Raw genomic sequence first — 23,690 nt, forward strand, 5'->3', positions numbered from 1 at the left:
GCAGCTTTTTCTTGTCTGTGAAACTCTTTATTTCTCCTTTTATCCTCAGGGATAGCCTTGCTGGATAAAGGATCCTAGGCTGCATCTTTTTTTCATTCAGGGCTTTGAATATATCTTGCCACTCCATTCTGGCCTGTAGTGTTTGTGTAGAGAAATCAGCTGAGAGCCTTATGGGGGTTCCCTTGTAACTTACTCTTTGGTTTTCTCTTGCTGCCTTTAGAATCATTTCTTTATCCTTGACTCTGGCCATCTTGATTATGATATGTCTTGGTGTGGGTCTATTTGGGTTCTTCCTGTTTGGGACCCTCTGAGCTTCCTGTACTTGGATATCTGATTCCTTCTTTACGTTTGGGAAGTTTTCAGTCATGATTTCTTCAAAAACCTTTTCAATCCCCTTTGATCTTTCTTCTCCTTCTGGGACCCCTATTATGCAAAGATTGGGATGCTTTATATTATCCCATAGGTCCCTTATGCTATTTTCATTATTTTTTATTTGCTTATCTTGTAGTTCTTCTGAATGGGTGCTTTCTATTGCCCTGTCTTCTAGATCACTAATTCGTTCCTCTGCATTATCTAGTCGGCTTTGCACAGCTATTAGATCATTCCTCATCTCTGTCAATGAGTTTAACCATTCTACTTGGCTCTTCTTTATAGCTTCAATTTCATTTTTGACATATTTTATATCTCTAAACACTATCTCTTTTAATTCCTTCAGCAATTCGATCACTCCTTTTTTGAAATCTTGATCTAGTAGGCTATCGATGTCTATTTCGTTGATCTTTCTTTCAGGGGATTTCTCTTGTTCTTTTAATTGGGAAAGGTTCTTCTGCTTCTTCATCTTGCTCATACCTCTTTGGCACTGTGGTTTATGGAGTATCAGTTGTTTATTTTGGTCCTTAAGGATTTTATCTATCTGATGCCTATTTAGGAATAGAACTTAGGAAAAAAAGAAAAAAAAATAAGAGAGAGAGAGAGAGAATTTTAAAAGAAGGGAGAAAGAGGGTTTGAAAACAGTGTATAATGAATAATAGAAGAGTGAGTTGAAGCAGAGTATTAATCGGGTTGAGACGTCCTTCTAAAACCTTTACAAAAAAAGGGGGGGGGGAGATGAATAGATGTATTTGAAACCTGTGCCTAATCAATAGCAGGACATCAAAACCCAAGAGAAATAGAAATGAATTAAGAAGTAAAAATTAAGAGAGTAATAGAAAATAGAACAGGTAAAAAACAGATTTAAAAAAAAAAAAAGGGGGGGGTTGTCGGTGTTCTCCTGGAGTCTGTGTGCTTTTAATGTGAAGTCTTTCTGTCTTCGTCCTGTTTTGGAAGCTCAGCTTACTGTTTTCAGAGGCCCTCCATTGGCGCCCTCTTCTGTGCTGCTCCCAGCACCTGTAGGCAAGCAGATTGCACCTCCTCCTAACACTGGGTCAGGCGCAGCTCTCTACTGTGGGCGGGCAGGTCGCTGCCCCTCCGGATGCCGCAGTCAGATGTTGCAGACTGGCCAGGTAGGAGGGCGGGTCGTGCCCCCTCCCAGCACCTCGGTCAGGGGCTGTGTTCCTGCCCGAAAGGCGGGGGGGCCGCTCTCCCTCTACCTGCACCGCCGGTAGCTCCGGTCTCTGTGCGGCTGCGCGCTCAGCCCTGGTCGGCGCTCCGCAGGTGGGCTCGGGGAAGATCGAGGGACAGCCCTGTCCCTGCTCCGAGCCAAAACCCAGCTCCTTGTTTGTCTTTGTGGAGCTAGTTCTCTGAGGGACCAGGATGGAAGGATCCTATCTGCCCCGGGCTGCAGGCCAGTCTCAGTCTGGCCTTTGAGGCTGCTAAGCTCTTCGGTGCGGATGCAGGTTTCGCCCCCGCCCCCGCCTGGGTGCTCAGTGCGGTGGATATGGCGGCTGTGCCTGAGCCCCGCCTCTCTTCCCCCGAAAACTTTCCGCGGGTTTTCAAAGATGGGGGTGTGCCCCCGTCCCCCTAGAGCACATCAACCTTGCTGTTTTATGGAGGGCCCAGATTGTTCTGCCCTGTGCACCCACAGCCATGGCGCGCAGCCCCTTGCAGTCCCCCGGGGCTGCCCCTGTGCAGCCGCCCCCGTCCTCCGCCCGGCTTGTGCAGCCTGGCCCTGCCCACCGCTGCCACCCGCGTCTCAGGCTAGGTGTCGGGGGGACGCTCTGTGCCCCTTTAACTTAGTTCTGTTAGTCAAGGGCTGCTCTGTACAGATCCGAGCCTCGGAGGCTCCCCCTCCGTCCCGCTGGCCTCTCAGTTGGAGAGGGGAGACCCAGCGAGCGAGCGCCAGTCCTCCTTTGCCGCTCCCTCCCCGCGGGACCTGTCCAGCGCTGCTTTGCCTTTTGTTCTTTCTTTTTTCCTTTTCTCCTACCAGATTTTTGGCGTCTTTATCTTTTGAAGAGGGCGATGTTCTGTTGGAGTTCCGCAGGTGCTCTGGTTGGCTGAGTGGGTCTGTAGATGTGGGTCTTGGTGTATTTGTGGGAGAGGGTGACCTGCGAGCGTCCTTCTACTCCGCCATCTTCTCCGTCTCCCAAAAGGCCCTGTATTATATTCCTATCTGGGCCATACTAAATACCCTTACATATTAGATTGAAAATGAAATTCATACCCATAGAGTATCAAATCAGTGTGGTTCAGTTTAACCTTGCATATACATTTGTCTTCTAATAAGAGAGTCACACACTAGAGAAGTGTCATAAATTTTAAACTCCTTGAACTTCTTCATCTATGATCACTCTGTTAATCTGTCCTTTTCAAGTTAAACAGTGGAAGTTTTCAACTTAACACTTTCAAACATCAGAAAGTTTTATGTACTTACTAGGAGTTGAGGATCCATTGACTGGAGGATCATATATTAACTGGGCTTCAATTTCTTTTTCTGGCTTTTCAAATTTCTCAGGACTTCTTGTTTGGTTAGATGATGGAGGGGTATTTAGATTTCCAGTTTCAGCACCCGAGATCAATTTTGGAAACTTCACATTTAAAATAAACAATTAATATTTAAATTCTGGTTTTACTTGTATTATCCTGATAATTTGTACCTACTTTTCTCTTTTTTCTAGTAGGTAGGGTCAGAAAAAAGAAAAATAGGAAGGGATACTAAAGGAGAAAAAAATATTGCTAGGACCAGTAGCAAAATAAATCAAGTTTACTAATGAAAAACAATCTCAATGATAACATGATGAGGAAAAGCTTATTTACTAAGAATCTGCTGTTGAATGTCATTTAAAATGACAGTCACAGGCAAAAACAAACTCATGGGGTAACTAGTCAGAAATATTTGAAAAGTAAGTCAAAAGACATTTTTGCGCTTCCTAAGTATCTTTTTCAGTATCATTCTAAAAAAATAATATGAAAATAAACAGACATACTGAACAGCACATTCTATATAGGATTACAGCAGAAGGTACAAATGATGAATTACATTCTTAGCAATTTGCTCTAAGACTTAGGGTAAATGATTTGACCACCAATTTAGTGCTTTTTGCTGCAATGGAAATACATTCTAAAGAATATTCTTACCCAGACAGTTAAATCAAGTTACCTTGTCTTAGAAGAAACATCATAAGGTTATACCTGCTATTACCACCTACATAGCCAAAGACAGATTTCAAAGGTATCTTTTAGTTTTTAACAAGTGGCATCAAGATTTAAGAATATTTTCTACCTACTAAGTACACAGCACTCAACAATTAGGACATCTCCACTGGCAACTGCCTGTTTTCTAGTGGTAAGCTTTACCATATTTGCTAGTGATAAACACACACAGTGAGTTCCGTATCCTTTTCTGGCAGATACCTGTTTGAAGGATTCTTTAGATTCCTGTTTTCCCAGATACATTTTCTTAGATTCAGCTGTCAGATCATGATTTTCATTTTCTTCTTTCCCTGGAGATCCCATTAACACATTAAGAGGACTAGAATGCAGTACTGCAGTGCTTGAAGCTACTGGATTTTTTCTGGGAGGAAACACTGAGTTCAACTGTGGTAGGAAGTCAAGGCCTGAAAAAGAAGAGAAAAAAAATCAGCACTTGCATATGATGTTCCCCAACCTTGGATATTAAAGGAAAGCATTTAACACGATAGGTTAATACAGTAAAAAGACTTGGATTTGGATTCAGACAACAGGTTAATTTGTCAGCTCTGCACCTTAGTTCATGTGAACTCTGGGGTAAAACTCAAAACTTGTCTGTGACTGTTTCCTGTTCTGTAAATGTGAAGGATGATATCAATCTATCTCCCTGAGTGGTGAAGCTTAAAAGAGATATTTTATATGAAAATATATTGAAAACTGCAAATACAATGAATGTTTAGTCAGTATTGGTTTCTGACAACTGAAAACTGTTAATGTGGTATATGTCTGTGGTATATATCGTGGTAGGCAGCCTCCAGGATAGCTCCCAATGATCCCTGCCTTCAGCTATGGATCCATGCCCTTGTGAAAGCCCCTCCCTTTGAACTTAGGAACTTGCTTCCAATAAAGAGTATAAAGCGAAAGTGGTGGGATCTCTCTTCCAAGATTAAGTCACACACTGTGGCTTCCATCTCAAGTGCCCTCTCTCACCCTCTGGCACCAGCTCTGGGGGAAGCCAGCTGCCCTTCTGCCAGCTGCCCTGTGGAGCGGCACACACGGGAAGGAGCTGGTCTCTTCAGCCAACAGCCACGTGAATGAGCTTCGAAGCAGTCCTTGCCCAGTCATGCCTTGAGGTGACTGCACCTGTTGACACCCTAATTAAAGTATCAAGAGATACCTGAAGCCAAAGGCGACAAGCTAAACCATGCTTGGATTCTTAACCCACAATTAGGAGATTATAAACGTTCTTTTAAGCTTCAAAATGTCAGAGTAATTTGTCTGTTTCACAGCAATAGATAACACAGTATCACTTTTAATTTTCATAAAAATACTTCTCAATAGTTCTTACCATCTCCTTTGCTTGTGGACTCATCACCTCCCTTGTTAACTACAGCATCTACAGTAAAATTAGAAAATCACATTTAATAAATGATAAAGAAGGCTTAGCAATTTCAGCTTCCTATTCATTCCCCAAAGAGTTCAGACACTAATGATTTTAGGAAGAAAAATCTGAGTGAAGTTAAAGCTAGCATTCATATAAACTTCCCTTTTCATTCCTTTAGCTTCATGCATAGCAGCAAGTATGAAAAAATAATTCTACAGTATAGTCATTTAATGAGACAGCAAAGTACACTAGAAAAAGCACTGGAGTAGGCTCCAGAGATCTGTAATCCAGTTTTGCCTATACCACTTAGTAGCTCTGAGACTTCGGACAAGCCTTTAACACAATTAAGCTTCAGTTTCTGCATCTGTGTAATAGAGATAATGCCCCGGTGATCTCACAAGATTGTTTTGATGATCAACTGAAATAATATAAAAATATTTTGCAAGCAATACAACGTTATTAAAAACATAAGATTTATTAATATTTATTTCAATGGTAGAATATGTTTAAGAATATTTCAGTAATGTATTATTATTCATTACCAATTAACAACCAAAAATGGGCAAAGGTCATAAAAAATTCACCAGAAATTCAAATGGCCAATAAATTATCACACATGATTATCATATTAGTAGGACTATCATCATCTGTCTGCATGTATGTATATATACCTACTTAATTGCACAATACACATGCTTTGAGAAATTATTTATTTTTTCCTAACAAAAGCAGAAGTATTTTAAAAGATGAAGAAACTGAGGCACAGATTAAGCTTTTACCTAAGTATTGTTGGATCTGTGAGATTATAATATAAATCTCTTGACAATGAAAACAAGTACTATATTTAATATCTACTTTTTTCTTAATAAATATCAAATTCTATTAAATGAAGGGCATATGGCTCAAAATCTAATCATTTTTAAATAGCAAAAGTAATTAAAGAGGAATTTCTATCCTTTATTTACTTCTCTTAAAAACCATTAAAGATGATTTCATTTGTAACTGAAACACTTCCAAAAAGACCCTTCATTTCAAAAATTATTCCAGGGGTTCTCATAAACCAAAGCTCCCCTTCTGGGTACTGACCTCTAAAACCTTTGTCAGCTCTAGCCCAAGCCACTTTTCCCTCCTTTGCCCACATCTTTCCTCTCTTTACCCTTCAACTACGTAGTACGACCCTCCTCATTCTGAAAGAAAGGAATCCTTCCTCTTTTATTAGGTGGAAGATAGGGGAATTTTACCTGGCAATTTAAGGAGTCATTTTCAAGCTGGGTAAGGCAGAAGACACTCAATAATTCTGTACCACTACATATGTATTTATTCTTTCTGATTATGAAATTTGTTGTAGAAAATTTGGAAAATAAACAATTTTAAAGTAAAAAATTAAATTTTACAAGATGTATATGTAATGATTTAAACTTCCTGCTACTGCTGACATTTACATTCACTCCAGTTTTTCATTATTATAAACAGTAAGCATACAAATCTTTGTGGGCTTCTCTGAATGTTTTCTTAGGTAAGTTTATAGAAATGCAATTAACAGGCAAAAAAGTATGAATATGTAAGCCTGCCAAATTATCCTCTAGAAATTTACTCACATTGTTGACAATACTGCTATTAGCAGTGAGATTATCCCATTTAAGAAAACAGTATAAACCTTAGTACCAAAAATGCACCACCAATCAATATATCTAGTTCATGCAGGGTGAACGACAGTGATATATGTTTCCATTTAACAAACTGGCAAAGTTTTTTTTGTTTTTTGGCTTTTATCTTTTTAATGGCAACATATGCTAGCAATGGGGAATACATGTATACATTTGTCTGTGTGTGTGATACACAGTGTAAAAGATGAGGCAATCTATCCCCCAGCCATATTTCTCCATGAAAACACTTAATACCAATTAAATAATACTCAAGTTACCAAATTTTTTACATTAGGAAGGTATTTTTTCCCTATCAAAATATCCAAGGTTTGAGAAGGATTTATTTAGAAGTAGATACAAGTAAAAGATTGCCTATGGAGGCAAAACTTCCTTTAAGAAATGTCTGTAGAAATTAAAATACTAACTTGAGAGCTATTTGTATAGTTCCCATGTGAAAATAACCAGCATATATTTTGGAATGGTAACATTTGAAATATCAGGGCTAAGGAAAAGATACCATCCTAGAGATTGAGAAAATTAGCAACTGTCATGAATAGAGCAAGACAAGCTATTATCCATATTTTTTAGCCAGAAAAATAAATGTCTTGACTACCAGGGCAAAAGAACATGATCCTCTGATCTGAACAGACTTACCATCTCTGATAGGTGAGAACATGTCACCTAAACTACTTTTTCCAGTGTCATCAAAGCTGGAGAAATCCTGATTTTTTCCACTGTCTATTTCCTTAGATGAAATATCTGTGTTTATGCTTCGAGGCAGACCTTGTAGGAATTAGATACAAAAATAAGTGTTATTACAACTGCAAACATTAGGAAAAGAAAGCAGAATATAACAATAGCTCAGTTAACCATCATTTTCATGGAATGAAGGGCTCCTCGAAAGCAAATACTTATTTATTCATACAACACCACACTTTTTAGCCATTTTGATAGAAATTTTCTAAATAATTTATGTACCTTGCTTCCTTCTTAAATAAAGTATACTGAACACAATTTACTTTAGTTATTATTGACTCACTCTTATGATCATCTACAAATGATAAAAAAGTCTACACATAGAAGACAAACATATGGTTACCAGGGGGAAGGGGGTGGGAAGGGATAAACTGGGAGGTCGAGATTTGCAGATACTAACTAATATATATAAAACAGATAAACAAGTTCACACTGTAGCACAGGGAACTATATTCAGTATCTTGTAACTTATGGTGAAAAAGAATATGAAAATGAATATATGTATGTTCATGTATGACTAAAGCATTATGCTGCACACCAGAACTTGACACATTATAAACTGACTATACTTCTATATATATATATATATATATATATATACAAAATGAAAAAAAAAATCTGTAAAGCATATAGCACAATGCCTCATATATAGCAGGATTAAATAGTCTTAGTTCCTTTCCCCAACATGCAGTGAATGGATCTTTTTCCCCTTTTTTTGTGTTTTTCTTCACTAACAGTGGGAGCTTAACATTGTTACTGACCTCAGATGACTTAACTAATCTCGATAGTTTAATGAGAGGAAGGAAACCAGAATATGTAACTCACAAAGAATAGCAGACAACAATAAAGACACATGCAGCAGTCTATCTTCTCTCAGTATATACACTGCATGACTTTAGGGCAGGGATGTTGTAAGAGGAACTTCGCAAACTCAGTAGCTTCTTGCTTATTTTGGGGACAAGGATTGGTTCTAGGGATTCAAGAGCTTTGATGAAAGTCTGGCATTTGACTCAGTTGCATGTTACTATATTCCATTTTAAAAAGTGTTTTATTTGTCATCTTGGTCCCAAATGAAAACTAAAAAGCCTGGGATAAAAACAGAGATCAATTTGTATATCCAATAATGTCCAAGTCTGGCTAATGAAATAAACCTTTCCAACAACACCTGACAGAAAGTTAAAATATGACCAAACATTTGTACACTGCCATCATTGAAGGATGTTTATACCAAGAGTTAAACTGTTAGAAAGAAGAAATTTCCTTTCCTTATTCTAGGTCCTAAACATGTTTGAATGTATAACTCTAGCCCCCGGACCTTTAACTCAGACATCAAATCATAATGATAGCAAAGTTTCATACTCTCTATTGATTAATATGAAGACACAACAAAAAGTCATCCATCCAGTCTGTAGTGGTTTATTTCTGAATTGGCATTATTTTTTAAGGTAGTATTTCTTACAACAAAAATTCAGCTGAAATAGAGTAAGTGAAGTACCTTTCATTAATTTTTTAAAAATGTATAGCTAACGTTAAAATTTTCACTTCTTCAATTTTTACCATCAACTAATAATTTTACCCAGTAAATACTCAAGTGAATTTGAGTTCTGAGTTCGTGAAGAAAGTGCTAATGGTATTTATTTGCAGAGGGAGGGTGGGAATTCCAGATACCAGATACAAGCGACATTTACCTGCTTTGTCTTGAACTGCGACGGCGCCTTTCCCCACAGCTGCTGTCTTGGGCTGCGGCGGAACGGCAGCAAGGGAAGCAGTGGCTGCTTCTCTGACATTTCCAGAATTCTGGACCCCTCCACTGGTAGCGCTCACATTAACGGTACGTTTGTTCACAGCTGCGGGCTTATTTGAACAGCCTTTATTTAAACCTGACTGAAATGCAATGGAACATTTAAAAGCTCAGGTTTCTAATGCTCCATACTATACATTAATATTTTATAAATTCCCTATTAGTTTAAAAAATAGATATTTTTGTCCCTGACAAATCTTAAGCTTCCCTCTGAACCAAAAGAGCCTTTTAATATTTTTGAAGAGAGAGATATGTGATATTAAGTCCAAAAAAAAAAGTTTTAAAACTAAGTACCAAAGGGCTTTGTACTAAAATTTAAAATGCTTTCATACAAAAATGATTATAAAGCAAAAACAATACTGTTCTATTTCTATATTCTGAACTAGACTGATTTAGTAAAATCAAAAATGCCAAAAAGAAAGAAAATATCTTACCTTAGAAAGAGCAGTGGAGTACTGAAATGCTATACACTGTACAGATGTCTTATGTGCACTGATGGTTTTAACTGGTGATTTCAACATCCTTAAGTCATACTGATATATTTTCCCACGGGAAGATCCAATGGCCAAAGTGGCTCCATCAGGCATGAAATCTACTGCAGTTAGAGGAGCATCAGCCACCAAAGTTTTCACTAGCCTTTGGAAGGAGAGCAAAGTATATAGGTGGGTACGTGAGTGCACACAGGTATATAAGCTTGTATGACATGCAAACAACTGTATACCAAACCAAAGTTACTTACAGTTCAGCAGTTACTTAGAATTTCCACCTCAAATATTTGTCTAAAGCAGAAATTTTGGATTAGACTTAGAGACATTGCTAATACAAGGGTATGTAAAGGAACTGCTAAACACTTGATCCTGTTTTTCTGTTCACTTCCAATAGATACATTCTACATGAAATAGGACCTGTCTCTTTGAGTAATTATTCCTTTGGCAGTGAACGTGACAGAATTACTGCATGTTAGTCCACAAACAGGGGCTCTAGCCTCAGGGTTAGGCAGGCTCTAAGTATCTCGCATCTAAGTGGCCTGCTTAGGCCTCCAGAGGACTATGACCTTTGACAGGAAAGCAGCTGCTACTTTGTTCTTAGTTGTGCATCACTTGATCAAAAAGCTAGTAACAGAATCCATGAGGCTTAGTCCTCCAGAAGCGAATACACAAATATGGACACTGATCTGAAGAAGCCAAGCTCCCTGCTGGAGTGTCAAGTGTATGAGGGGAATGGTTTACTGACTCTGAAGGCTCTAAGTAAATTAGTTCAAAAAGAAAAAGAATAAAAAAGGAAAAAGAAGAAGAGAGTGAAATAAGTAACAATAAATTTTTTAAAAGGGTTGACAATGTTTTTCTATTTTTTCTGCTTTTTGTTTTTGGCCTTTTTTTTAAAGAAGGACAAGAAGGCACAATGAACCCAGATACTTAGAAAGCTATGTGCCGTTGTATCAGTGCTTCTCAATGGGGTAATTTTGCCATTTTTGCTAATTTGGGGAGTGCTACCAGCATCTAGTAGGTAGGGGTGAGGAATGCTGCTGAGTATATACTACAGTGCCCAGGACAACCCCCTACAACCGAGAATTATCCAGCCCCAAAAGTCAACAGTTTAGAAACCCTGCTCTAATTTGTTAATTTTAAAGCAAATTGATCATATTGCCTTAAAAATATACAAATCTAGTTGTATTCTGAAAAAGAATAACATGCATGCCTGCTAAAATAAAGATGTGAAATCGTTAACATGCTACCCTTCAACATTCATCATCCAAAAGTACTCTAAAGAATATCCATGTCTCATCTAGGTATTTTGTTTGTTGTTTGTTTTTGTTGGGTTTTTTTACATTAGAGAAAATTCTCTTATTAGATAACAAATACACAACCTTTAGATCTCCTGAACATTAATCAGAGGTATACAAATCACAAATATGTCTGCCGATTAAATAATTATTTGTTGCTAAATTAGGAAATGAGCATGTCACACTTACTTCTTACTTGAAGTATCATAGAGAATGATTCTTTTATCCAAGCCTATAGTTACAAATAGCAATTCATTGACAGGAGAAAAACAGATGCCTGAGGCTGGAGCTTTATGTGTACTGTCAAAGTTATGGTATGGACTCTGACTATTCACATCCCAGAGGGTTACTATTCCGTTATCTGAAACACTGCCCAGTAGCGATTTCTTAAACAAGGAGTACTTCAAGTGCCGAACAGACTGTGAAAATAAAAATAAATTTTATGTAATTGTAAGCATACATAAGCATATTTTATATAAACTATAAATAATGTCCAACCACCAACCACATTATTTATAAGGGATTTAGAACTTCCCTGGTTTATAATACAATAGGTTTCAGTCATGAAAATGATAAAATCATTTAGTGGGCTATAAGATGACCCTAAGACATCCTAATTATAATAATTGAATATTTGCCATGATTTTTATTATCTTGGAACTTAGAACTACCTCAATCACTTCTTTTTTCAGAAGAAACATACAATACATTGAGATAAACTATATTAATTCATCAGTGTTAGAATATCTCACCATAAATAAAAGGCCAGTCACAGTCAAATCACAAATAAGTATAAAGGAACACTGGCAGAGAATAAGCAGTAACATTTCATACTTGTTTTCAATATATATTTTAGATATTTGGATATATTTGTTTGAATCTGATGTGCTGGCAATCCAACACTTGAAGCACAATAAAAAATTAACTAAACTACAAAGGAGGAATTGACAACACTCTAGACTGGGGATAGACTATACTCATTCTTCAAAAGTGTTGGCCTGAGGGTAATGCTGGCCTTTCTCTAAACACTCATCTCTGGAGGCAGTAGAAACATTCTATTTTCTGTGGGACTAGAATAAACAAAGATCCAGTTTGAATAAATAGGTCTTAGATTATAACAGGATGAATTTTGTCTACTTTTACTAAAATGTTGTTTTCAAACTTGTACTGATATTATCATTTACTGTGCTGAAAATTAAGTATTTTACATTTATGCTAATTTTTCCCTGAACAGAAATAGCAATATAAATATAGAATGAATTTTAAGTAGATTCCACAAGAGTGGGAAACTAGCCATAAGACACTTTCAATTATAGTCCTGAGACAATCAGTCATGTTCTAGTAGGCAGTTATTAGCTACATATATAGATCCCAGATAAAACTGGCACAGAATACAACACAAATCTGAGGATTTTTTGTTCTATCTAGTTTAATCTGTCACACTCCAAGAGGATTTAAAGCCACTAGCTTTTACATACTAAAACCTCATACTCTACTTCTAAGATGTTTCAAAATAATATGCTTTAGTCCTCAACAACAACAAAAAATCAGGAGTAAGAAAAAACAAATTCTAAGGAAACGAGAGTATTTACCTCATACCTAAGGTAAGATAATTACTATGTCATCCATTAAATTTGGCTCCTCGTTTTCATATGACTAAAGTATAAAAATGTAGGTTTATATTTTCTATTTTTGTTGAAGAAAAGTATATCCATTTAAATAGACAAATCTTTCCTCTGGCCTACACTCAGGAAAAAATAAACTACATATACTTTGACTGTATAAAAGATATAGAGATCCTTGGTGAATTATAATGTTTACAGAGTCATATATCAACCTATCAAAACATAAGCACAACATTAATTTTTAAAAGATTTCTGCAGCACTTTAAGAGTTCATATAGCTATAGTCCTTCATATAATCTAAATTTAGATTAAATGCACAAGCAGAACTTTAAAAAAAGATGAAGCACTATCACCATAAAAATCATAGACCTTGTAGATTCTCAAAGTTCATAAAATTCAACCTCTTTACCATAGTAGGAATTTGCTAATACATCCTTGAAATACTGGTCATCTGAAATCTGTTTAAATAGAGAAAGAAACAAGGAGCTTTCCACTTTATACACAGCAGTCCCCATCTTTTGCATGGTTTCACTTTCTACAGTTTCAGTTACCCATGGTCAACCACAGCCCAAAAGTATTAAATGGAAAATTCCAGCAATAAATAATTAAAAAATATTAAACTGTGCATTATTCTAAGTAATGTAATGAAATCTTGCTCCACCTCATCCAGCACATGAATCACCCCTTTGTTCAGGGTATCCCACCCATTAGTCCCTTAGAAGGCATCTCAGTTACCAGATCGACTGTCTTGTGTTTTGCATCACTGCAGGTATTGCAGTGCTTGTGTTCAAGTAACCCTTATTTTACTTAATAATAGCTCCAAAGTGCACCAGTAGTGATACTGGCAATTAGGATATGCCAAAAAAGAAGCTGTGTAAAGTGCTTCCATTAAGTGAAAAGGTGAAAGCTCTTAATAAAAAGGAAAGAAAAAAATTGTATGCCGAGGTTGCTAAGATCTACGGTAAGAATGACTCTTCTATCCATGATATTGTGTGAAAGGAAAAAGAAATTAGTGCTAGTTTTGCTACACACTTCAAACTGCAAGTTACAGCTGCAGTGCGTGATAAGTGCTTAGTGAAGATAGAAAAGGCATTAAGTTTATACAGTAAGATATTATGAGAGAGAGATATCATATTCAAATGACTTTTATTACATATATTGTTATAATTGTTCTATTTTATTATTAGTTAGTGTTGATCTCTTACTGTGCCTAATTGATAAATTTTATCATAGGTATGTATGTATAGGAAAGAAGAGTATATATAGTGTTCAGTACTATCTACAGTTTCAGGCATCCACTGGGGTCTTGGAATGCATCCTCTGCAGATAAGGGGGGATGACTGTAATAATAATTAAAAATGCATTTCTTGATTAAGATAAACATTAAGGTCCTTATAGCACAGGGAACTATACTCAATAGCTTATAATAACCTATAATAAAAAAGAATATGAAAAAGTATATATGTATAACTGAATCACTATGCAGTACACCAGAAACTAACACACTATAAATCAATTATACTTCAATTTTAAAAAGGGAAAAAAATGCATTTCTTGATTAAGTCAAAACCTAAATTCCATTTATTGCCTCAAATTTGTGGACCTATATGGAAGACTAAAGATAACCATAGCTCTTCCTCTTAGATAAACATGGGTTCAAGTACTGCTAAATTCTGTATGACTTGGGGAAATTACTTAAACTCCAAGCCTCAGTGTTCACATGAAAAAAATAGAAAACACCCTTATTTGCCTGTTATGGTTATTTTGCGGATTAAACAACATTTCTACAAAGAGCCAGAATAGTAGGTGTTGGTACTATTCTCACAGGTTCATGACCTCTCATAGTTATCATTTATATACCACACACTGAGCATCTTTTACTTAAAATTTCTTAAAAGACTCTTAAGTAGCTACACTGATTTCTTTAAAAAACTTCCCCCATCTCTTTGATAACAGACCTTCATTTCTAAACTTTCTACATCAACTAAGTCATCTCTAGAATATCAAAAGAGTATCCAACGATCCTGAATAAATGAAGTATTAATTTACTAAATTATATTTAAGTATTAACTCATTTTAGTATCAGCAGCACTCTTAGCCTCTATCTTGTTCCATATCCAAGCTATTTCTAAGAAAAATAACAGACAGACCATAGTTCATAATTTGCTGACTCCTGCTATAAATATTCAGAAATTGTTTTAAAAATCACAAAAAGGAAAATAAAGACCATCCATAATCTCAACACCAAGAGAAAAACTAATTAATATTTTGGAGGATATCCTTTAAGTATTTTTCTGTGTGTATGTTGTCTAAGTAAAGAATCAACAGAAAACTTAGGATCATACTTTATTATTATAAAGTTAGCTGTCATTAATATATACATGATTTTGATAGCTGGATAATATACAAAGGTATGAAGATATCAACTTGTCTAAATAATCTAATTTTAGACATCTCAATTATTTCCAATTTCCAAATACTCTGACTACTATTATTTTTAAAAATTGCTAATTTATGAAAGAATTTGTATTTCATTGTTGTTCACACTTTAAAGGTTCTTAGTAGAAAATGCTAAGTGAGGATTTGTCTTCTTTCTTTTATGAATTGTCTATTAATCTCCTTTACTTATTTTCTATTGGGGCTATTAAGATTTTAAAAAGACTAATTTGCAATTGAGCTTAACATAATAAGGACATTAATGCTCTCATAGATCTATTTTATCCATCTTCCTTTCAATTTTGTTAGTTTTCTCAAGTCTTGATTTTTGTCAGATTTAAATTTTTTATGTGCTTAAATTTATCAAACTGTTCCCATGACTTACGACTCTGTTTCCACACTTAGAAAAGCCTCCCCTTCACAGAGATAAGAATGTACATTCATATTTGTATAGTTTTATGGTCTCTAGTATATATATGATATATATGTACATATATACACCCATAATTTTACATAGTACTCCTTCAACTCCATCCCCTCCTCTTCTTGATTCCCAGTGTCTTACTTCAAGCACCAATCAAGTGTCACCTAAGCTTCTACTCCCCATCTTCATTCTCAATGGCTTGCTATCCATTCTTCACACTACTGCAGCAATAATCTCTTCAAAACTGGAAATCTGAACGTAATTCTGTCTTGCTTAAAGTCCTTGTAACTGGAGCACTCTGAGATGACAGAGGTCCTGGTGGTGGCAGAGTTTTTTAATTTCTCCAAACCCCCCCCATTTTTGTGTATGTGTTTGTGCACAGAAAAGGCTTAACAAGCAAGCCTGAGACTGCCTATCCTTGGAAAGTCCTCCTTTCAAGGTTGGCCTTTGGCTGATATCTTGGATGTTGGATTTGGGGAGGGTTCCTGCCACCATAACTGAAGACAGCGACCCACTAACTGATAAAAGCGTCCCACTGTGCCTAAACTGTGCAAAAGATACAGTTTATGTTGAGCAATGGCTGAACACCTCCTTTCCTTCTGAACATTTGGAATTCTGGTACATGTGAGGCAGAGGGTACATAGGTAACCAGCCTCCAATAAAATCCCTAGATAATGAGTCTCTAACAATCTTCCCTCTAACAATCTTCGCCCTGGTAGACAATGTTTCATACATATTGTCACAGTTTGATGCTGGGGAAATTAAGTATATCCTCCCCATGGAGAGAGGACTCTTGGAAGCTCATGCTTGGTTTCCTTGGCACCTTTTCCCTTTGTTGATTTTGCTTTGTATCCTTTCACTGTTAATAAATCATAGCCATGTGTATAACCGTATGTTGAGTACTGTAAGTCCTCCTAGTGAATCAGCAAACCTGGTCTTAGGGATCCCAGCAAGTATAAGTGTGTGAGTGAATGTGTGTGTATGTGTTGTGTATGTGTGTGTGTCTTACAGAAAGATAGCAAACCAGATAGCAAAGCTAAAATCCCATGAAAAAACATTTACAACAAAACTAGACAACCAGGTATCCTCATGAGAGCTGAAATAGACACTAGTAGGTCAAGCGATTAAAAGCCACAGTCCTTTGTACAGTAGGAAGCAAAAGGAAATTACAGGGAGTCTGAGACAGATCTGAGAATAGGAAAAGCCCCAAATAGCCAAAGAGCATTCACAGGAAAGCATGGTGGCCAATTTGACATTAGCTAAGCCAGGAATATCATACGAGAGGGTCTGTACAGAGGTCTGCAGAAAGGTCCAAAGGGCTAGAGCAGTTCAGCTCCAACAAACTCCCAAAACTGACCAGCCAAGGCGCCTCAATACCAGATCCAGGCACCACACTGAGTAGACACTACTGAAAAGGGTAGAGTCAACAGAGCTGAAGGAAAATAAAAGTTCACAAACACGTATGGGAGTAGAACAAAGCCAGGTAACCTCACAAACAAGTCACCATTGTTTTGAAAGACTACTTGAAATAAAGAAAGCTCTGTAAAATTAGAAAAGATACCCTAAACTCCTTCTCTGTCTAGAAGTACAGGGGAACTAACTTCACAGATAAATCCCATACAAAGTTACTATGAGAATAAAGAGAAGAAAGACATTCTTAACAGATGAACAAGAAGACAATAAAATAATACATGATATTAAAAAAAAAAACCATAAATCAGAATTAGGAAACTCAGAAATGAGATGTCTGAACTTGGAAAAGAATTAGAAATTTTAATCCCTTTGAAAATAAACTAATTTAAAAGGAATACAGAATAAATGACAAGTAAACTTAAAGATAGGTAAAAAGGAAAGAAGTTTAAAAAATCAAAAATAAGGAAAAAGTTAAAAGTAATTTGAGAGAAGGTAATAAATGGCTTAAGATTCAACAAAGAAAAAAACAAAGATAAGGAAAATATTAAATACCAAAAACTAGTAATTCAAGGAAATTTTCCTGAAAGAAGAAAAGATTTGAAACTACATATTAAATGAGCACACCATGTATGTATGAATAGCAAATACAGAATGACCAACACCAAGACATATTGTAGTAAAATTATTGGACTTAAAAAAAAATCCTGTGGACATCTAGAGAAAAAAAACAAGTGACTTATAAGGGAAAAAAAAAAAAAAACTATTATCATCAGTCATTGAGACCAAAAACGACAGAGTAGCACACTTTAACTCCTCAAGGAAAGAAAATGTGAGCCTGCTACTCAGTTAGAGAATTTGTAATCTCAAGGAAAATGTCAGAATCAAAAGACATACATATACTTATGGGAACAATGTTAACATATGGGACTCATTGTGCTCATAAAAATTTGGAAAATATCTAAAATACAAGAAATGTTTAGATAAACTGTGGCATCTGAACAATAAAATATTATGCAGGCATTAAAATTATGGTTATGAGGACTAGTAATATGAGAATACCTGGGATAGAACACTAATAAGAAAAAGGCGGAAAACAAGATTGGACCAACAGAATAATTATAACTATATGGAAGGAAGACAAAGCTATATAGAGAAACTGCAAGAGAACATTCTTCAAAAAACATCCTATAACGAAAATACAGAAGAGAAAAACAAAAGGAAAAAAATTAGACTTTAAGAATACATAAAGATATAGAAGTTTATTTTATGCTAACATGTCAATTATAAACCTGCGCACATACACTGTATATTGCCTAGAGAAGTACACACGAATACTACGGAAATATATCCAGAGAATCAAGGACATATTATCATACAATTATATACCAATGCTCCCATATAACATAAAGAAAATGATTATTCTGGATATAAAGCTTTGTAGTTAAACTTTTTAAGTGCCAAAATTCAGATATAAATGTAACCAGTCAACCAAGTTAATCAAATGAGAGTTAAACTCACTCTTGATAAAATTATTATTTTTAAATGCAATTAATTATTTATATTTACCAGATTTCTATACTCAAAAGGCTTATAAAATCTATACCTAAAATGTCAAAAATTTCACTAAAGGAAATGAACTTATTTAACATATACTGAAAAACGTTATATTTAAAATCTCAGACAGTACTTTTAAAGATCAGTTTTAAATTTAAGGAATCAATAAAATAGATCCACTTTTTAACTGCTCTGAAAAAGGTTGCAGTCTGAGAAGGGCAACACAGTTAACAGTATTTGTGAGCCTAAGCTGCTGAATTTGCCAAATAGGGACATGCAATTATAATCTAAGGAGTCTGTCAGCCCTGGCAGTTCTGCAGAAGCATTAAGGCTCTTTTCCCCTTGCAGACAGACACTGTAATCCACAAAAACTAATAGCTTCAATTCAGCTCAGACACTTCAAAGTAAGACTCTAAATATATTCTGGCAATCTCATTTCCAATATGAAATTCAGTATAATGCAGATTCAATGAGACTCCCTGGTACACTTTGCTCAGAAATCAATTTGATAATTTTTAAAGATTTCAAATTTTTGATTGTTTATGGAAACAAAAATGGAAAATTTTAACTTAATCATTAGATGTGTCCTACCTACTACTTTTCTCAATAACCCAGACCCCATCTATAGTAAAACTGATCAACACAGAAATTGAGCTGGATAAATGTATTGGAACTGAATTATGTCCATTTTTAGACAGTTATGAACACTTCAAATTTAAGAAATAAATATTTAATATACTTGAAATATTAAATAAATTTTGAGAAATCTTAACTGAAAAATAAAACACTCCAAAGATTTCATTTATGCTGCCTATAAAATGGAAACATAAGTATGCAGAATCATGAACTGTGACTTTCTTCACTAAGAAGACTAAGACTGCATACTTAACATACACAGGGGCCATACTGCTTCTGCAGACTGCCAGGGCTGACAGATTCCTTAAACTATTTAACTGGTATTTCCTAGCCTATGCACTGTTTTATGGTATAGAGAAAAGTGAAATAATATAGTATACAAAGAATACAAACATCTGTTCCAGGGAAAGGGAAAAAAATTACACACTCCAGTTCAATTTCTTCACCTTCTTTAACGCTCTCTTTATTCTAAGTTGCTCTAAAACAGAAAATATGATTACTGAGGTCAAATTACAATTGCTTAATTAGTGGGGGTTTAACGGGAACACATTAAACCTAAAGATGTTCAAGCCAGTTTGGGGAAATTAAATCACAAAAGCTATTTTAATGAATTAATATAGTTATTCATTAGAAGCTCACACTAAAGTTCCCCGACCTTTTACCAAATGTTAGGAACTATGCTAGCATCTCATTTAGCCCTAAAAAACCTGAAACAAAACAAAACTCTATTGAAAGTACATTCTCATTCTCACTTGACAAATAAGGAAAATGAGACTTGAGAATTAAGTAACTTGCCAAGTTCACACAGCTAGCTCTCCAAATAAACATGGGACTTACAACGTAAAGCTGTATCAAAAAATCCTATAGAGATGCGAACTACCCTTACCAGGAGGCAGCAGGAACAGGAAAATCTCAGGTTCTGGTGTATCTGAACCTGCACAAGAGATAAGCTTTAAGAACTGCTGTTTTCCTAAACTAGAGTATGGATTCAATTTTGCCATGCAAAGTAATCAATGAAAATTCTTTGAAAATCAATAATACAGCAACTGTCATGCAGAATTTTAAAAGATATTTCTTTAATGTGAAGAAGAGATAAGAGTAAATTTTGGACTCCTGCACAAAGTGACAAGGGAATATTGCAAAGTTTTCAGAAACTCTGAATCCTCCAATCCTTATATATTCAGTTGCTCCTTAGCAAGGAAGAAATTCAAAAGAAAACACTGCTACCACCCTTCAAGAGTTGATGTTCAAATCAGTCAATTAAGAATCCTGTTATCTGAAAGTCCTGGAATCTCACTCTTCTCATCTATAAAGTGAGAACAGCCTATATCTCACAAGTGAGTAGCTGCTGGGAAACAAGCTGCTGGAAAACAAGCCACACCTAAATTTCCATGAGCTTAATATATTACATTCACACTTGCTTGCTTAAGATGCACATGCTTACTTTGTTTTAATGTTTTACACAGTAGATGACCTATAGCACGTATTATGCTAAAGAAAATTTGGGGTGAGCAATCTTGACATTGACCATAAGGGCACGAAGGAGGGCAGATATTTCCTTAGGGTAAAACAATGGAAGGTCCTGGAAAGCCAGATCATCCATTAACAGAACTTTGTTCTGGCATTTGAAAGCATGAGGTTAAGCCCAGGGGAAGTATCTGCGATCTTGAGATGTCCTGGAGGCAGTAACAGGACAGATTTAGAAATTCTGCATACCGAGAGTAGGGTGATTGTTCCTGGAAGGGATAGGCCTGAAATTAATCAGTTATTCAGCAAGCAGAACTTAGTGCTTATCACATGGAATATCTAAAGCCTCACCTCTTTGATGGCATTTTTTTCTGAGCTGTATGCTCCTAATAAATATGACCTCAACCAGGCTTTCAGGACTCTGGATTCATGAGATCTTGAGTCCCCTGGTCCCATCTTTGCACTTTACTTTGTTTAAGTCTTGCGTCACTCGTCCTCAGACACGGTCCTGAGCTGCGCTGGACGCAGCAAATAGCAAAGATTAAATGAGAGAATATAATATAAAGCAATGGTCACAGAACTTGAAACACAATAAATGGTAGTAAGGATTCTGCAAAGGTGATAACCTCTGCCTGGAATGCTCTCCAAACCCTCACCACCTACATTCACCTCAGTAGTAACAGGATAGTCTTTGCCATATACAGTGCTGGCAGGAAAGCTGAACCTCATCACACACCATACACAAACATTCATTTGAAATGGATCAAAACAGACATAAATGAGAAAGGTAAAACAATAAAACTTTATCTAAAAGAAAACAAGAGATACTATCTTAAAGATCTTGGGGAAAGCAAGATTCTTCAAGAAGATACAAAAAGCAGCATCCATAAAAAAAGAGATATACTAGACAAGATTTCATTAAATTTAAGAACCTCTGTTTACTTAAAAAAAAAAAGACATTTAGAGTGCAAAAGCAAGCCATAGGCTAAAAGAAAATAAAAATAACATGTACATCCAACAAATAACTCCATCTGGAATATAAAATAAACTATAAATCAATCAGAGAAACACAAATAACTCAATACAGAAAGGAGGAAGGGACCTAAACAATCACATCGCAAAAGATGGTGTATAAAAATGTGCTCAACTCATTCAACATAGAGAAATGCAAATTAAAACCACAATGATACAACTACACAACCATCAAAGTGGCTAAAATTAGTAAGGTAGACAATATTTGGTGTCAGCAAAAACATGGAGCAACTTGGACCTCACATACACTGCTGACAGAAGTGTAAAATAGGTGGGGAGGATCAAGATGGCGGAACAGAAGGACATGGAGCGCATATCCTCCCTCAAATATATCAGAAATACACGTGGAAAAATTCTCACAGAATACCTGCTGAACACTGGCAGAAAATCTCATAAAACCCAAACTGCAAGAGAGATCACCACGTAACTGGGTAGGACTAAATAAATAAATAAATAAATAAAAGGAATCGGGACAGGACCTGTACCCCTGGGAGGGAGCTGTGAAAGAGAAAATGTTGCCTCACCCTGGGAATCCCCTTCACAGCAGGAAGATCAGCCAGGACAGAGAGCTTCAGAGGCTGAGAGGAGAGCGCAGCAGCCAGTCCACGGAAAGCAGGAGAGAGACCAGGACAGAGGGTCCAGGCCACCTTGCTGCATTCCCCAGCCCAGGCTGTGAGCCTGCTGGTGTGCTGGATGCTGAAACTTCGGCTTCACACGACAGATGTGGGGAGCGGACTGCAGCTGGATGTGTGGAGACAGCCTGAGGGGGCTAGTGTGTGCAGGAGGGAGCCTGGTCCGCCACTGAAACCCCACTGTTCATACATGAAGGTAGGGGCGGGGCCTCGCCACAGCAGCCTCATTCTCCCCATGCTCACAGTGGACATGGCACCACCCCTACAAGTTCAGGCTGCCACATGCAGAGTTGGGACTGAAATCCAAGCTGATCCCCAAGGGCTGAGCGACTTCAGAAGCAGGGCTGAAACCTGAGTGTCCCAGCAGCTGTGTGATCCACTGATTTATGCGTCCCAGGAGAGTTTGTAAACTCAGAGCCCAGGGGACATCCAAGCAGATTACTGGTGCTTCTCTGAAGGTGGGGCAGGCAGAGGCAGGGCCGAGAGCAATGCCAAAAACCGTGCACTTTGTGAGCCCGCACAATGGATGACAGACAGGTGACATCATAGAGCACACTTCCTATATAGCTCCTGTGGAAGAATACTCAGTGGCTCCTCTCCCAGTAGAAGCACTCCAGTCCCGCCTACCTCACACCACAGCTCAGAAACAAATGTAGGGGCATCTACTCCAACAACTGGGGAGCAGACCCTGCCCCCAACAGGGCTGTGACAATCACACAGCAAAGAGGAGGGCTCACTCAGCATCCAGTGCTGGATCTGGTCACCACAAAAACAACCACATCCCCTATCAAGGGGAAAACAGCCAGCACACACTGAGGAAGGACATGGCAGGCAGCCATACTAAGACCAGCCCCTGCACCCAAAATATTACTCACAGAGGCTACACAGGGACACTCACACATAAAAACAGCCCTTCGAGACCAAAGCAGATAACTCTTCCTACTGAATTCATAGAGTCAGAGAAATATAAGTAAAATAAAGAGGCAGAAGAATCACTCCCAAATAAAAGACCAAGAGACTGAAAGAACAATGAAACAGAGATCTCTAGTCTACCAGATCTTGAGTTCAAAAAGGAGGTAATGAAAATACTGAAGGAATTAAGAAAGGCTATTAATAGAACTGCAGATTACTGTAAAATGGAAGTAGAAACTATAAAGACGAGCCAATTAACATTAGAAAACTCATTTGCTGAGACAAAGCTAACCTAAAGGCAATAAATAGCAAGCTGGATAATGCAGAGGAATGAATAAGGGATCTGGAAGACAGAATAATAGAAATCACTCAATCTGAACAGCAGACAGACAAATGGAAAAAAAAAAAAAAGAAAGCAATATAAAAGACCTATGGAATAATATAAAGCATGCCCAAAAATAAACAAGTGGGATCTAATTAAACTTTTAAGCTTTGGCACAGCAAAGGAAACCATAAGCAAAACAAAAAGACAACCTGTGGAATAGGAGAAGATATTTGCAAATAATGCGACTGACATGGGCTTAATTTCCAGAATATATAAACAGTTCATACAATTTAATAACAA

General features: G+C 36.8%; 1 protein-coding gene across 1 annotated transcript in view; it reads right to left on the bottom strand.

Annotated features, from left to right (window-relative positions):
- NEDD1 (NEDD1 gamma-tubulin ring complex targeting factor) overlaps positions 1-23,690 on the bottom strand; it is a 52,127-nt gene that overhangs the window by 12,891 nt on the left and 15,546 nt on the right. Inside the window, exons 6-12 of the mRNA XM_032493587.1 lie at positions 11,124-11,353; positions 9,586-9,787; positions 9,039-9,234; positions 7,249-7,377; positions 4,913-4,960; positions 3,790-3,992; positions 2,810-2,963 (exon numbers count right to left, since the gene is read on the bottom strand). Of these exons, the coding sequence (XP_032349478.1) occupies positions 2,810-2,963; positions 3,790-3,992; positions 4,913-4,960; positions 7,249-7,377; positions 9,039-9,234; positions 9,586-9,787; positions 11,124-11,353 (1,162 nt within the window). The remainder of the gene's footprint in view (positions 1-2,809; positions 2,964-3,789; positions 3,993-4,912; positions 4,961-7,248; positions 7,378-9,038; positions 9,235-9,585; positions 9,788-11,123; positions 11,354-23,690) is intronic.

Source organism: Camelus ferus, chromosome 12 (genome assembly GCF_009834535.1).
Source record: "Camelus ferus isolate YT-003-E chromosome 12, BCGSAC_Cfer_1.0, whole genome shotgun sequence".
Taxonomy (NCBI): Eukaryota; Metazoa; Chordata; class Mammalia; order Artiodactyla; family Camelidae; genus Camelus; species Camelus ferus.